General features: G+C 37.2%; 1 protein-coding gene across 1 annotated transcript in view; it reads left to right on the top strand.

Annotated features, from left to right (window-relative positions):
• The first annotated feature begins 2,235 nt into the window (after positions 1–2,235).
• The window catches only part of LOC110154666 (negative elongation factor B-like), a 31,299-nt gene continuing 16,483 nt past the window's right edge, over positions 2,236–17,051 (top strand). Inside the window, exons 1-9 of the mRNA XM_055162098.1 lie at positions 2,236–2,339; positions 3,118–3,278; positions 3,356–3,455; positions 4,023–4,253; positions 4,731–4,916; positions 5,614–5,726; positions 5,806–5,908; positions 6,426–6,521; positions 7,102–7,244. Of these exons, the coding sequence (XP_055018073.1) occupies positions 2,238–2,339; positions 3,118–3,278; positions 3,356–3,455; positions 4,023–4,253; positions 4,731–4,916; positions 5,614–5,726; positions 5,806–5,908; positions 6,426–6,521; positions 7,102–7,244 (1,235 nt within the window). The 5' untranslated portion in view covers positions 2,236–2,237. The remainder of the gene's footprint in view (positions 2,340–3,117; positions 3,279–3,355; positions 3,456–4,022; positions 4,254–4,730; positions 4,917–5,613; positions 5,727–5,805; positions 5,909–6,425; positions 6,522–7,101; positions 7,245–17,051) is intronic.

Genomic DNA, 17,051 nt, shown 5'->3' with positions numbered 1-17,051 from the left:
CATTGAAAGGAACGTGTGGATGTGGAGACGTAGCCAAGAGTGGTGAGTGGTGATGTGCTTCGCTTCAGTGACACGGAGTTCATTAACAATTTTCGCCGACTTCAGCGCAGAATAGTGACGTTTGTAGCTTGTTGATAACGTGTAGGTGGGATGAATGCGCTTTGGCCATTCAGACTGAAGTCGCATGTCAAAAGATCGGATATGTATCAGTTTCAGGACCACATATCAACAGTGTTGTGCAAGTTCAAACTTTTCATGAACTAGTTCAAAGTTCAGTTCACACTTGTTCAAAATGAATAGTTCACGTTCATAGTTCACAATTTTAATTTTTAACTAGTTCAAAGTTCAGTTCATTTTATATTTAGGTGAGATCTGTAAATGAAAGGCTGCATTTATTTTAGACTAAACCAGGTCTAAATCAGGACTGAACCAGGACTAAAAAAGAATTGAACCAGGAATAAACCAAGACTAAACCAGGACTGAACCAAAATTGAACCAGGTCTAAACCAGGACTGAACCAGGTCTAAACCAGAACTGAACCAGGACTAAACCAGGTCTAAACCAGGAATAAACCAAGACTAAACCAGGTCTAAACCATTACTGAACCAGAACTGAACCAGGACTAAACCAGAACTAAACCAAGACTAAACCAGGACCAAACCAGGACTAATCCTGGACTAGAACTTGGAATCTAGGACCGCCCCTGAGAGAACCCCGAGTGCGATCGGGCATAAGCTGCGTTTAGCTCAGTGGAGCGCGGACTTCTGCGTCGGTCCTTTCGCTCAGGATCACGGTCTACGCGGGCGCACCTCCGGCGTTTCACCGCTGCTGATATCGCGGTGATTTTAGCAAATTTGTATGAAGAAAAACGAAAAACCCACCATTTCAATCCAGGTTAAAAAAGCATTGTGACGCGCGTTACTGACATATGTACCAAGTAAAATAATAAGCGCGCGGAGCAGCACGTCCTGTGCGTGTAGATTTCAGAAAATAGGATACATCCTATTTTTTGACGCTCTACACGAGTTTAGGCGCATATCCCCGTCAAAATACACAGAGCGCATGTATCTATTGTTGTATTTGTGCATTTACCATCAGCACATTGTGCTCCCTGGGCAGTTGTGTATCATGTGAAAGAGCCCAGATCCACATAGACTGTTAATTAGTGCTTTGAAATTAACTTTTGAAAATCCTTGCGTTTGCCGTGGTCAGCCTGTACAGAAGGTAAATACAAGCAGCTAAACGCGCCCATTCAAGTTTGATTGACTTTCCCATTGAGAGACACAAGAGCCCGTACGTTCCGCTAAAGCTGCCGGTGGAGTCGCCTTCGCGTTGACACGCGGCTGTGGTTTCGCGAGGTGAAGTGCGAGCAGATCGTCACTCGTCAAATTCCGACGTTTAACTGAACCCCAACAGTGACGTACGTCGTTCATCACACATAATTTGAACAAATTCACGTTCAAGTTCTTGATTTACAAAAGTGTTGCGTTCAGTTCAGAGTTCACTGAAAAATGAACGTGTTCAATGAACGCGTTCTTTTGAACTCGTTCATGCACAACACTGCATATCAAGTGTCCTGGGTCGCATTTGAAAAAATCGGATCTGTGTCAGACTGTCATTAAAAGATCAGATACAGGTCACATAGAAGCCAAAAAATCGGATTTGGGTCACTTCAGTCTGCAGTCTGAACGCAGCCTCGGATGTGGTCCTGAAAACGATACATATCCAATCTTTTGACATGCGACTTCAGTGTGAACGGCCAAAGCTCATTCATCCACGCATTATCAACAAGCCACAGACGTCACTATTCTGCGCTGAAGTAGGCGAAAATTGTTAATGAACTCTGTGTCACTGAAGCGAAGCACATCGCCACTCACCACTCTTTGCTACATCTCTGCATCCACACGTTCCTTTCAACGGACGTCGCTGCCGGTGTCCAATAAAACGCCATGGCCAAAAACCTCGTCCTTCTCCTTCTCAATCTCCTCCTTAAAACATGTAAGTTGTTCATGTTCTGGCTCCTGTACGAGAGGAACTTTAAAATCTCCAGGTGCTCAATGCTCGCGTCCATGTTTGGACAAATTCTGTAAACATAGATCACGCTCGCTGCGGTTGACGTCATCGTGTCCTCCAGTGCGCATGCGGGACACTTTCGGGCCGTTTAACGTTCACACTGGAGATCACATACAAGGCGCAGTTGCATATGTTGTTATTTGGGTGAATAATTATCGGGCAACATGTTTGCGGGGCTTCCGGAGCTCGGGATTTCCAACGGAGAGGATTTAAAGGAAACTCTCACCAACTGCACGGAGCCACTGAAACCTATCGACCAGTTTCAGGTTTGATCACTTGATAAATACTTACTGATAAATACTTTTATACTTAACATGTTTTTTATGGTATTCCATTTGTATAACTTTAGATTAAATAACTAATTTGTGTTAGCATTAGCGTCATTCAATACAGTAAATCAAAAGACATTGTCACACATTAGTGGTAACATACCTGGAAGAACAGAGGAGTAAGGAACCAAATAAATAAAATTAACTATTGTATTGCGTTTAGCATACATATTACATACATAATTCACCACTAACTGGAGATATATTAATTACATGTTTACCTATGTTCAGTGTTTAGTTTTTGGGTTTGTGCTCTGTATGCAGTATAGTCGCGGTCCCTTTAAGACCCGTTGACGTTTGAGGCACGCTGTTCTGTTTACCGTTATTAGCCGTTTCTTGAGAATTGTGAGTGCAGTTAAAAAAGCCACACACGATTTTTTGTGTCTAAAATGTGAGAAGTTGTCGGCTCCTTTTTACTACGCATAACTTCCACACTATGATTTCAACACTTCACACTGCCCACGGTCCAGATCGTACTTTCTGACTTATATGGTGACATAAAAAGCCAACATTAAAAAAATACATTACTTATTTCTACTTCCAAAGATTCTCATTATTTTTCTTATTATCATTTTTATAACTAGAAAAATCGCAATTATCTACTAACTGAATAATTTTTCATATTTACAAATTGCAGTCTGTTACTGCAGCTACTTTTGATTAGACCCACTGTGTTAATTTACACTGTTTCACGTTTGTTTTCCTTTCCTGACAGATGGAAAATGGCATCCTGCTGCCCACTCTGCAGTCTGCTCTCCCATTTCTGGACCTTCATGGGATACCACGGCTGGAGTTTCACCAGTCTGTGTTTGACGAGCTGCGTGAAAACCTTATGGAGCGAGTGGCCATTATCGCAGAGGGAAAAGAGGAGGACCGGTAATGTTGGCTATGGAGGTCAGATTTTACAAATGATGAGACACTGGAAAGCTATTTTTTTGTTTGTGTGTTTTCAGATATTCCAAACTGGAGGAGTTGTTGGAGAAGAGCTTTCCTTTGGTGAAAATGCCTTCTATTCAGCCAGTGGTGATGCAAGTGCTCAAACATCTTCCAAAGGTATAAAAAATTAACTATCAAAGATTGTAACAGCGAAACTTTTAATAAAATATTTTCTAAATACTTACAGTACTTTTCAGTTAAACATAACATCCAAACTGTGACGTATTTGATTTTTAAAATAGTTAATATTATATTAAAACCATCGTATGTATGTAAAGCTTTTACCAAAATTATATTAAAATAAAAGCTTTATTTTCTTCATTGTTTATTGCACTTAAATTAAAACATCCATAATTTATTACTCCAGGTTTGCTGGGGGAGGGCCTCTTCCTGCTTTTTTCATAGAAATGTTGTTCCTTTGCCTTTAATCATTTACAGTATGGAATAAAACTTCATAAAATCTAGCTACACAAGGTATGATTTTAACTTTCTATTTCTAGGAACATGCTGGTGATGTACCACCTCCGGAAAGTTACATATTGTAGCTTTAAGTTGACATAAAAATGATGCACTTAAACAGATAATATTTATTAAAAACTATTGAGCTAAATGTTGTAAATAAAATAATGTTTTCAATGCAAATATGCAATCATGTTTTAAGTAACACATTTTCTGATTGTATAGGTGCCAGAGAAAAAGCTAAAGATGGTAATGGCAGACAAAGAGCTGTATAAAGTGTGTGCGGTGGAAGTGAAGAGACAGATCTGGCAGGACAACCAGGCACTGTTTGGAGATGAGGTGTCACCTCTTCTCAAGCAGTACATCGTGGAGAAGGAGTCAGCCCTGTTCAGCAGTGACCTCTCCATCCTCCACAACTTTTTCAGCCCATCACCTAAAACTAGACGACAAGGAGAGGTAAGAGTCAAACAGCTTTTTCTTCTAAGATTTGAATGTTTTTCTCTCTCAGATCAGAAAATATAGAAATGACCCATGTTCCTGCACCGCAATTCTCCATAAATATACAAAAGCAGAATACAAAACAGTGCATCACAACTTCACAAACCTGATGTGATATGCAGCAGTTTCATTAGCAGAATGAGCGTTGATTGTAAATGTGCTTGCGCTCTGAGGAGATAGGGACTAATTATTTTTTAATATGCTATTTTCAACGAATATAGCATTTTTTTAAACAATAAAAGGTAACATGGTGATCTAAATATGTTATGTGTTTGCAATCAATACCCCATAGAAGTATAATGCCCACTATTTAATAACAAGTGACGAGATGATAGCCAGCAATTTACAAAATATGACAACATTATCTAACATTTTTTTTGTCAGAGGTCCAACTGTCTGATTTGCTGCATTGTTTCAAATGTTCTCTTCATGTAGGTGGTGCTAAAGCTGACCCAGATGATCGGAAAGAACGTGAAGCTTTATGACATGGTGCTGCAGTTTCTCCGGACTCTTTTTCTAAGAACTCGAAACGTTCACTACTGCACGCTCCGAGCTGAACTGCTCATGTCCCTCCACGACCTGGACATCAGCGAGATCTGCACTGTGGATCCCTGCCATAAAGTAAGCAGATAGAAAATGAAATCAATAGTCAAGACGACCATATTTTTTGAGTTCAGATTCTATAATGGATGATGTCTTACTGCCAGCTGGGGGGCAAGAACCAGTGTTTCCCATTGATAATATTGTGCTTTGATATGAACTAGCCAAAAGATCAAGTCACAAATGTTGAACCTGATCATTTCTATTACTGACTAGACCCATGTACTCACTGTATTACAATAAAAAACTGCAAATGTCATTGATCTCCCTGGAATATTTCACAGTATGACATTAAAAGAACTGTACCTAACATTTATTCATTTACTGCAGTTTTACTGCTCAAAAATATCTAGAAATACTGGCTCTCTGATTGTGCTTCTCCACAGATCTGACCTGTATCTTGGTCTGGTTTGGTTTCCACGAAGATAGAAAGATTTAATACCATACTGTGAAACATTCCAGACAAAGTAATGACATTTCCATGGAGAAAAGCATTTGACGGACCCTCCACAGAAAAGTGACACAGTGCACCTTTAAATATAACTGGCCTATAGATGGTTGTGGTGTCATCTGAAATCCAGGAATAGATGTGCAATGAGATGTATACAGGTTTAGATTGCAGGAGCTTTGAAGGAAGGGCCAGGTGGCTTCTTTATGATTGTTCAATGCCTGAAAGAACATATCTGTGATGTTTTGTGGTGGGATTCTGTTCTTACAGTTCACTTGGTGCCTTGACGCCTGTATTAGGGAGAAATTTGTTAATGGCAGAAGAGCCCGAGAGCTCCAAGGCATTTTGGACGGAGTGAAGAAAGGACAGGAGCAGGTCCTCAGGTAAGTCAGTTATTTTTATGGACAAAATGAAAAACATGAATTTATCTAAACTAAACATATATCATTTTATTTTCATCAGAGATCTGTCCATGATCTTGTGTGACCCTTTTGCCTGTAACACTCTGGTGCTGAGTATCATTAAGAACATACAGGAGCTGCTCAGTCAGGATGCACTACCCAGGGTGAGTTATAGTTAAAGCATAAAAACTATAAAATGTGTATAAAATAGATTCACAGATGCACCAACTTATTACACTGTTGAAAAACTGACTATCATTTTTTTTTTTTTTTTTTAATACTTCCTAGCAATTGCATAACTGTTATCTGGCAGCATCTTTGTTTGGTTGAATTACACCTTCCTTGTGCATAATTTGTCCCCCGTTTTAGATTTTTGGTGTTAATGATACAGGGGGAGGTGTTTGATACTTCCTGTATTTTTGTACTTTTCTTCTCAACTTTGTTCCCCACAAAACTGACACATATTTGCATATTTACATATTTACCACAAGTACTATCCCACCAAATTAAGTAATATTTACAAAAGCATGAAAACCTGTCATATGCACTTATATTTATGATTTCTCTTTCCTTTTAAATTTAATTCAGTGGTAATAGTGAATATAATATAGTATGATCTACTGATTTGTCATGCCCTATTTTAACTGAAAGGATTGATTGTTGCTTTTGTTACTTTAACAGGACAGTTCCGATTTGATGCTTCTCTTGAGGATGTTGTCTTTAGGTCAAGGAGCGTGGGATATGATTGACAGCCAAGTCTTCAAAGAGCCTCGTCTGGTCAGTCACCTCGTTTCATTTCATGTCCCTCTTAGTTATTTTGCTTAAGTTCTGCAATTATGTTGGCTTTAGTGCTAGCTTTGTCCTGGGTTGATCCTGTTTTAGAGTTTATACCAGTCTATCTAAATCTAATGTGTTTTTCCTCAAAGGTTTTCATTTATCCAATTTACAGTTTGGACTTATGTTGTATCTTACCTGTAGTTGTCATACTGAAATTTCTAAAACTGTAACTTGATTTTCATAGTAAGGTATAGGCTTGATACTCTCTACCGATCTCTATACCACTATGATAATAATATTTTTTCTTTTAAAAACTCTTTAATTAGACAACAGAATGATATTTTCAACATTAAATCCTATTTCTTTCTTTAATATTACTATGTGGTCCAGATACTTTTGACAACCCTAGTCCTACCTTGTCTATTCTTCAATTTTAGTCCAGGTTTTGTACTTGTTTAGTCAAAACACAATCAATAGGTTATAGGTTACAATAAGTTAAACTGGTGACTAGCTATGTCAAAATGAGCATATCATTATTAAAACATTATTCTCCTGATATTCCCTGTGTCTCTGTGATTAGGATTTGGAGGTAGTGACACGTTTCCTGCCGGCCATGATGTCTGTAGTTGTGGACGACCATATTTACGTTGTCGAACAGAAGCTGCCCAGTGAAGAGAAGAGCTCGCTGACATATCCCACTGCATTACCAGACGCTTTTATCAGGTATCGTGCAAAGAACTTCAACACCTTGGCCATGTCACTTCCTCTGTCTGAACTGCATAGAGGTGTGAAAAAAATACAAGCCACAAAATGCCACTGTTTTTCAAAAGTGACTTGATTGTTATCAGGTTCTGTGTTTTGCATCTTAATACTACTGCAAAATGACACAAGAGAAAAATTAACAAAATTAATGAAAAATAAATGAATATGGACAACTCCATATAGTATCTGTGAGTACAAATTAAAAACATGTCATTTAGTGTCGTTGGTGGTTATTTATCAATGACAATCAAGCCTGTCAAGATAACAAACTTTTACTTGAGATACCAAAAATATCTCAATTAGTAAACACTTCATGCCATTTTTAGGCAGGGTAATCCCAGTAAACCCTTTTCTAAATGTAATAATTGTGATGCTAATGTAGGAATTGCTCTCTCTGAAGCTTTGTTACTCAAACTGGACTAATCTGAGTTTTGTTTAACACAATCTGACCATAAAGAACTGATTTAGTTGAAACTACAACAGGTGAGCTGCTTTCTCCTGTTAAACAAATCTCTCTCAAATAACTTAGTCAAGTTAGTTAGTATTAGGAGTTTTTTCAGTTAGTCACTCTCACCACTTTGTTGTAAGTCAAACACCTGAATGGCACCATGTATACAATAATGATCAGACTCCTGAAAATGCGATAATTTTTATTTTTTATTTTTTCAGACAATCTTTAAGCCTTTTTTGGTAGTTATTGCTAATATGGGCATAGTGTTACCATGTTAACTGCTGAACATTCGCACTATAGGCATACAGGTAGAACACCCCCACTGTGATGTCACTGCACATTATCAATATGACCCTACATCTTAAATCTTACTGGTACAATTTTTGTGACAGGACAGCGATATTCACAGAAACTTGCACAAGCTTTTGGTACTTAATTCTTATGTGAGCGGAAAAACCAAGTAACAAAGACATGAACAGAATGAGTGATCCAATTTCAATGATCAAACATGAACTACAAGAGGAAAAACGTGTATAAAGTACATTTTGAATAGTTCATGTTTTTTTAGGTACCTGCAGGACAACAGAGTGGCATGTGAGATAGGGACTTTACTATGTACTGCACATCGCCAAACTACGAAACAAGAACGCTCTGCAGAGACTCCTGCCTTCTTTAGGTCAGTTCAGCTCTTTCCCTTAGTTTTAGCTTCATACTACAATTCAACCTGGAGAGACTCAGACAGACACAAAGTATAAATAAGCTTTATTGAACCCAGTAGTAGACCCCAGTAGAAGACATTGCAATGAAGGGTGTGGCCGGTTAGGTTTAGGAGCCTAGACATAGGAGGTGGAAAAGTAAAGGGGACAATGACAGGATGAGAAGCTGAGGGGGTGCTGGGGAGCAGGAGAGGCTCAACACAAACTGAAGCAGTTCTGTATCTGCAATGGCTGTTTAAATTGGGCAGACTGGGCACTGGCTGGACAAGGAGGGGGTGCAGCCAGCAAGGGGGGAGGAGTAAATTACATTAGCTCTACTTACTGCATTACTATACAGCTGTATAGTAATGTATATAGTACCATGTAGTTGTAGTGGACCAAACAGAAAGGCAAAGACAAGGTATAAAAATAAGTTTAAATTTAATAAAGCCAAAAAAGATATAATTTAACAAAGGCTCAAATTAGGCAAATTATTAACAAAAAAAAGCTGGGCCCAACTGGGTTTGTTAACTCAAAATCAAACTGAACAGAACAAAACTAACCCAACCAGACAAAGGAACAGGTGTGTTTAAATATACCTGAGGACCAACTAAAGCTAAACACAAGAGGGAGGAATTACACTAATTAACTAACTAAACCAATAACTTAATCAAAGTAAACAAAAAAGCAAATAATTATAATACAGAAAATAATAAGTGATAATAACATGACCTTAACACAAACTAAACAAATTAACTTAGTAAAACAAAACTAAATAGTGCTCCCCCCTTTGCTGAGTTCTGATGGTCTCTCCCAGGGTCCTCCATCCGGTGCTCAAAAAAAACAAAAAAGAACAAGTGTAAGTAAATTAGATTTATATTAACTAAAATGCGTGCACTCAAATTAGAACATAAGTCTAAATAACGGAATTAAATTATGTGTAGTGTAATTAACTTTATGTAAATAATAATGAAAATTAAATAATACTGACACTATAGAGTGGTGGCAGAGGGATCCACCACAGTAGTAATACATTACTGTACATTACTATACAGCTGTACCAGATTTTTACAGTCTCAAAAGCATGAAAAAACCTTTTTAAACAGTTTACAGTGGTCCAAAGTTATTCCTCATTTACCATGTGTGTTCTGAGCTAAGCCCATCATGATAACAAATTTTGAAATGTGATATATTGCTGAAGTAATGATAATATTAAAACTTAATTTATACCACTGACACAAAAACCCAAGAGCAGATTTAAACCACAAAAACTAATTGAAAAATTAATTGTTTTAATTCAAAATTCAATCTTATCATATAAGCATGTTTCACAATTTTTCAGAGCATTTTTGGATTCTATGCGAATAAAACGTGTTATAAATAGATGCAGCCAGTACAAAACAGGCTCATTTCTACCTTTACAGCTGCTTATACATATCTGTTCTAGGGTAAAACCAATTTTGCTCAGCTACAAAGAAAAAAATCTGATACAGTCACTTTAAGATACAAGACTCTCAGAAGGTATTTTTATTTTGTAAGCTTCATCTCTCTTATACAAAGTTGTGTGTTTTATTCCAGTGGAGACATACAATGACATGGCGTTTGGGGACATCTTCCTACACTTGTTGACCGGGCACCTCACCCTCCTCTCAGATGAGTTTGGGACAGAAGACTTCTGTTCTGTTGTCTTTGATGGATTTTTACTCACATCATTTTCAAGGTGACCTCAATTTTATATATATATGTGTGTGTGTGTGTGTGTGTGTGTGTGTGTGTGTGTGTGTGTGTGTGTATATATATATATATATATATATATATATATATATATATATATATATATATATATATACATATACATACATACATACATACATACATACATACATACATACACACTTTCTTATTGACACTTTTTTCCATAAATGTGAAAATTGAAACAATAGTGTTATACTTGGTCTGCTAGTTCCGCTTTACCACTCATTTAGAACTAGGGCTGAGTAATTTAATGCCTAGAAGTATAGTAGTTAAACACAATGTTTTATTTCAGTTATTTCTATTTTTTTCTCAATACCAGAGAAGTACCATTTATTTGATTTCTGTACATTAATTAGCATTTCTATAAATGTCCCACAAGGTAATTTTTCATTAGATTTTTATAACCGTCATTGTAAAATATAAGATTGTATTCAAAACTATTTTAACAATCGTTTAATCTTTTTATTTTTTTTTAAACCAAATTTAGACCGTGGGTAGTTATGGTAGTTGGCCAGGTATGGTAGTTCCAAATAATCTCAGTCGTACTACCCTACCCATACATGTAGCACTCTGAATTGAGTTCTACAATTTATCAGTCTGAAATGGCTCTCACTGAAACTGATTGCGGAAAAAGCAGAGTGCCATGATGACTATTTGAATCTGATTTGTTAAAGCCTCACAACAGCAGAACAAGCTAAACAATATAACTTTTGTTTGCACAGACATCTTCCCTGTCCATGAATGCATAAAGCTCTTACCTACATACATACACCAAGATGGATTCTTAGCGCTATGCAAGGTTAAGATAGTGCAAGGTTATGTGTAACGTCTATGAACCACTAATTTTAATTTGTGCATTTAATTTTAGCCTTTATTATCATTATTTAATTGCTGTCTCCTCTGTTACAGTAAAGAGAATGTCCACAGACACACTCTTCGAATGCTGGTTCACCTTCACCACAAAGTCCTGCCTTCTTACATGGAGACCCTCATGAAGACACTGGAGCCCCCTAAACAGGTTGGCTCTAAATAAACTGTCCTGATCTTTGACCTGAACACACTAAAAGCATGCTTTCACGCAATGATGCCGAACTTCACAAACTGACTCAGACATTTCAGATTGCCTAACAGAAATGACTGTAAGATCTCCTATGGGTCTTGAACACTTCTCCTTTATGCATTAATATATTTAAATGTATTCCTCTTCAAACATAAAACACCTAAACCTGACTACAGATAAACTTAACATCAAAGGAACAGTGTTTGTGTTTGTGGTGTCGTAGTATCTTTTGAAATAATAAAAAAAAAAAATGTTAATAGACTTCTAGGTATGATATCTGCACTACCAGTCAAAAGTTTTTCATTTATTTTTCTCCTTTAGTTCCATTATTACCGGTTCTTGCATTGTAGATGGCATGAAAACAATGAATGGACACATGGGGACTGTAGCAAACAAAAAATAAATTGTTAAAAAAAATTAAAAAATAGACACCCTTCGCACTGAAACCTGGCATTTCTTGACCCTTGACAAGGCTCATCTATGAAGTGCGAAGAGTGAGACTTCAGCCAGAGAGAAGTCAAGGGTTGGCAGTGCTGTCAACAAAGCAAAGGATGGCTATTTTGAGGATTTGAATAAAAAATATTAAAAAATGTTTTGTTGAGTTATTTTCTTTGCTACATCATACATTTGATGTCTTCAGTATGTATATAAAGTGTAGAGAGGAGTAAACATAAAGGAAAAAAAAACTATGAATGAGAAGGTTTGTCCAAACTTTTCACTGGTAATGTAGTTGACTTAAAGGTGTATTATGTAACTTTTCTGGTGGAGGGTCCGTCAAATGCTTTTCTTCATGAAGATGTTGTTGCTTCGTCTGGCATGTTTCAGAGTATGGCATTAAACCTTTTTATCTTCATGGAGACCACACCAGAACAAGTTAGATCAGATCTGTGGAGAGGCAACCCCGCTCACAGATATTTTTGAGCCATAATACCACCTGTAATTGAATAAATGTAAGGTAGATCTGTTTAATGCCATATTGTGGAACACCCTAAGCAGAGCAATGACATATCCATAGAAACCAGAAGGGCAGATCTCCAAATGAAAAGTTACACAGTGCACCTTTAAAATAAAATAAAGTTAAAACAAAATAAAAATTGGGTGGCAAAATCAAAACTTCTGACATTCCACAGTGCAGTGAACCGGTGAAGGAGTTGTACGCCCAGCTGACGGAGAAACTCGAAGCCCAGAAGAAGAGCCCACCTGCAGCCGATGAGCCGCCGTCTTTAGACCTGGGGCTGCACCCAGTGAGCGTGCCTCCCTCCAGCTCCACCCCCTCCACACCGCACTGAAGTGTAAGGGACATTCAAATGGATTTACTTTTTCCAGTTTAATATATATGATTAGAGTTCAACATAGATTCTCCTTTCCTACAATGAATTCAAGAACACTGGCTTACTTGAAATCCTTAGTTTCATGTGGAAAGAGACATTACCATAAACTGTGACTGGACATGTACATTTAGACTTTTGTTTTAAAGCGTAAAAATCCATCTGTCTATTTTGAATTGTAAGCCTATATTCATCTGATACATATAGCTTCATATTTTGGTAATGTCTGTTCTATGTTCACCCTTGATCCAAAAGTGGCCTTTATGTTTGATTTTATTTTATTTTTTTCTTAAGGTTGGAGTGTCTGCCAATTTGGTTCATCTTGTATTATAATAGTGAGTATTCCAGAAGACACTGCCCCCTGCTTTACTTTGATTTCAGAGAAAATGTGCCCCACTGAACACTGTTTGATCCAACTGCAGTTTCTTTACTGTTACATTTGCATTACTGTAATGGATCTGTTCATATTATTTGGTTTACTGTGTGACATTTTGGCAGTGTCATTTTTGAAATACTTGTAAATAAATAATTTAGTAATACTAAACTGACTGATTTCATACCTTTTAAAAATGCCCATAGCACATCTAACCATATGCAAGTAATGTTTAGAGAGAAATCACAGATTAGTGAATCTGCTGTTTTATTTTGTGTCAACAGAAGTGATCACTATATGACAATTGTGTGTTCTTCTTTCTCTGAAAACGCTTCCTGTGACAGCTTTAACTTTAACATGTGAAATCATTCAATGCAGACAGTTCCAGTTTGACACCTCAGAGCAACACAGGTAGGTCTTTATGAACTTGCATGCTTTTACAAATGGCAGTAAAAGTATTAGTTTATAAAGATTTTGAGTTGTATGGCTAATGTGACGTATTAAACATGTTTTTTTTTTTTATTGCATTTTTACAACTTTTTTACTTTTAATGTAAATAATAAGTTGTCAGTAATTTTCAGTGTTTGATTTGGGTTTAAGTGTAAGAAAAAGCACATGGGGGATGAGGGATCACCCTTTCTGTCACAGACGATAATATCCGGGACCAAAACATGAAAGAATTGTTTTTAAAATCTCTTAGCGCTGTTTTATATTTAAGAACTTTGATAAGATTTCCACAAGAAAAACCTTTTGAACCTTTTTCATTGCACTTTAACTCAAACATTGAAGCAGACCAGAAACCTACTGTTTATATTGGAAATACCACTGATAAAAATGGTAAAATGTAAAAATATAAGTATATGTATTATAATAGGGTAAATGGCGCCCTTTTTTTAATCTGCCACTACAGAAAAACTACCATACTGTGAAAATCAATGTTACTGCCAATCTTTGACCCACCTCTAGGACTAATAAAAATATAAATGCTCAGTCAATTTGAAATGTATTTTAAAAAATGATGATAGCATTAGCGATTGATCTAAAGCGAAATAATGAAGTTTTGGCTGCATATACTGCCCTGCTAAGGAAAAACTGCATACTTTGTCAAAATTGAATTTAGGCCAAAGAGCACCATCAGAAACACCTGTTTTATGTATTTATGTATTTATAACTCACCTCTGTCTTGTTTTTAAGAAATCTTGGTGTGAAATTTGCATTAATGACAGCTTCTTCAGTGATTCAGTAACTGCAGCTCAAAATGTTGTAACTAACAAACAACTCATACTGCAACATACTTAGTTCTCTAATTCTGCAATGGGACAAAAAGACTTAACTTTCACAAATATGTTTTCTCAGACCTCATTTTTGTACTTAACTGTACATTCAGAGGTCAAAAGGTGAAAGTGGTGGTGGTTGTGATTGATAAATACTAACTCATCATACAGTCTCACATAAACACACTGTCATATATATCACATAAATGTCATATATTTAAGGACATTTTTCTCAGTTTAACTGTCAGGGCAGTTTGTGCGTTCTTTGTAGGGCAGCATTGGTCAAGGAAAGGGTTAAAATATTTTTTAAATTGTGAAAAATGTGACAGAAATGTCCAATGTGTGAGTTTTTATATGTATAAATATAAAAATGAAACATTTTTGAATGCTTTGTATGTGGAATACTTCAGCTTGTGTCGTTTTAAAAAATATTTATTATGTCTTAACATAATTAGCAGTAACATTAGTGTTAGCATTGAGACACAAACATCTCTTTCTAAACACAGTAGTGTCCTTCGCTTAACTATTCTTTTTATTTGTGTACTTCTTTAACATGTTGTCATTGACATCTTCCTGTTCACCGCCTTATCTTTAGTTATTCATTTTAGTAAAACCCAGCAAAAACCACACAGATAAAAGGAAAACAGGAAGTAGTGATGCTAACAGTGAGGTTGCGGGCACTATTGTGCACAGAGCCTGTAGGACATGAGTTTGTATGTTAAGCATGTTGTGCCATCACCACAGGGACTAAACGGCTCTAACGCTACCTGTTTTTCAAGGCTAGAACTGTCTTTTCCACAGTGTTCATGTTGTGGAGATACAGGTACTATTTTAGGAACTATTTTTAAACACATATCTAAACAGAAAATCCAGTGTCTGGCCTGATAAAACCAACAGGAAAACAGCAACTGCACAAAGCAGATATGAGACGCTGTGGGTCACACACAATGGATGGCTGGCTGACAGCTCTGAAATCTGATCATTGACCAGAGGTGCCCTGCTGGACTCGTATATGCTTCCTCATCTTGATGTATGCTCCTCAGACCAAGTTTGTGGATCTCGATGGCTGAAGGAGCCTATACCTTATCACACATATGGGATGCAGTCCCGGAGAAGGTGTCAGAGAGTAGGGGGCTTAAGCTTCATCTACTGTTTAAAATAGAAGGTCAAAATACCATTTACTCTCTGTAAAAAATTTCATAGCACATCCAAGCATCTAAACTTACCAAAGATCAATTTTGAAGTTACAGAATATTGAGCTTCTCTGAGTGTATGATCCATTTTAGGCTATCGTCACATATGCTGGCAGATGTCATAAAACTAACAGAAACCAATCCTCAAGCCATCCTGTCTAATGTGAATATTTTGATTGGCCATTATCCAGTCATGTGGCTCCGTTTACTTGAGGTTATTATAAGACCTTACAGGAGTCAACATTGTGCCTTGCAGTTATAGTCCCTCAAGACGTTGAGGATAGAACATACCACACAACACAATACATTTTGTTCTCTAAGGGGACACGCAATAAACTATAGTGACATAATATGAATAAGCAGGGATAAGAGATAAACATACTGCATAGCACTCTTTTTATAGGAGGCTTTGGAGCATTGTCATTTTGGTATTAAAATATTCGTATTAATATGTTCGCCATTAAGTCATCTTTTTTTATCCAGTCTATTTTTTCGAAAGACCAATAAACCAAATACTACTACACGAATGCCATCGCATGAAGCTTCAGGAAGACTACATGAAGTAAACATGTAAAGCAGATTAAAAAGTCTGACAAAAAGAACTGATACTTATCAGTTTAAAACTGAAGACAAAATGAACCTTGAGTAAAGGTTTCCACATATCCTGGAAATCCTGGAAAATTTGAAAAAGGCCAAATGTCTTGGAAAATACATATTTTGTCCCTTGAAAATATCTCCCTCTTTGCTGAATGAAATAGTAATAGAGACTGTTACTGTCATCACAATGAAAAAATTTATTGGATTTTGGAAAAAAAAAATTAAAGAAACTTCTAAAACCGACTAAAATTCTTAGAAATTACACCTATTTTGTACAAAATTTCTTCAAAAACTCCATAATCCTTCAAACTCCATAAATTACACAATTATATTTATAAATACCCATCTCTCTCCAGGTTGGATTATTGTCTTCTTCAGTATGAACAACAGCAGTGACTCTGGGATCTGCCTGCCCTCTGCTGAGCACATGTCCATCCCTGTGCTCATGTGCCTGGTCTTCTTCATGGGTTTCCTCCTTAACATCTTCAGTCTGTGGGTCTTCTGCTGCCGTATGTCATCATGGAGCGCTGGGACCATCCTCCAGTTCTGCCTGGCTCTGAGCGACGCCCTGGGTGCTCCTGTCACTCCACTTCTTGCTGTTTACTTTGCCATGGGGAATGACTGGCTGTTTGGACAGATGCTGTGCACTGTCACTATTGCTCTCCTGAGCTCCCAGTTCTACGGCAGCACTATTTTCCTCACTCTGATCAGCTTTCACAGGTATAAAGCCGTGGTGCACTTCAACAAGAGCTCCAGAATGAAAGACAAAAGCTTCATCATGAAGCTGTGCGCTGGAGTGTGGCTCTTCCTGATAGCACACTCTTTGGTTTATGGATTTGGTGTTCCTGCAACTAAAGTAGGGAAAAGTCACACAATGTCACAGCTTCAGCCAGGTGTCTCTGACCAACTCTTTCTTCATCATCGGTTGTGTTCTTGTCTCAGTTGGCTTCCTGCTTCCTCTCAGTATCTCTGCCATGTGTTATTTCCGAGTCAAAAACGCTCTCACTTGTCTAAACAACATCACAGCCAAAAGTCTCAAAGT

This window comes from Boleophthalmus pectinirostris, unplaced genomic scaffold (assembly GCF_026225935.1).
Source record: "Boleophthalmus pectinirostris isolate CB_2022bp ecotype Guang Dong unplaced genomic scaffold, ASM2622593v1 HiC_scaffold_4, whole genome shotgun sequence".
Lineage (NCBI taxonomy): Eukaryota > Metazoa > Chordata > Actinopteri > Gobiiformes > Gobiidae > Boleophthalmus > Boleophthalmus pectinirostris.
Note: the sequence above shows the minus strand (reverse complement) of the source record. Positions and strands in the feature narration are given on the sequence as shown.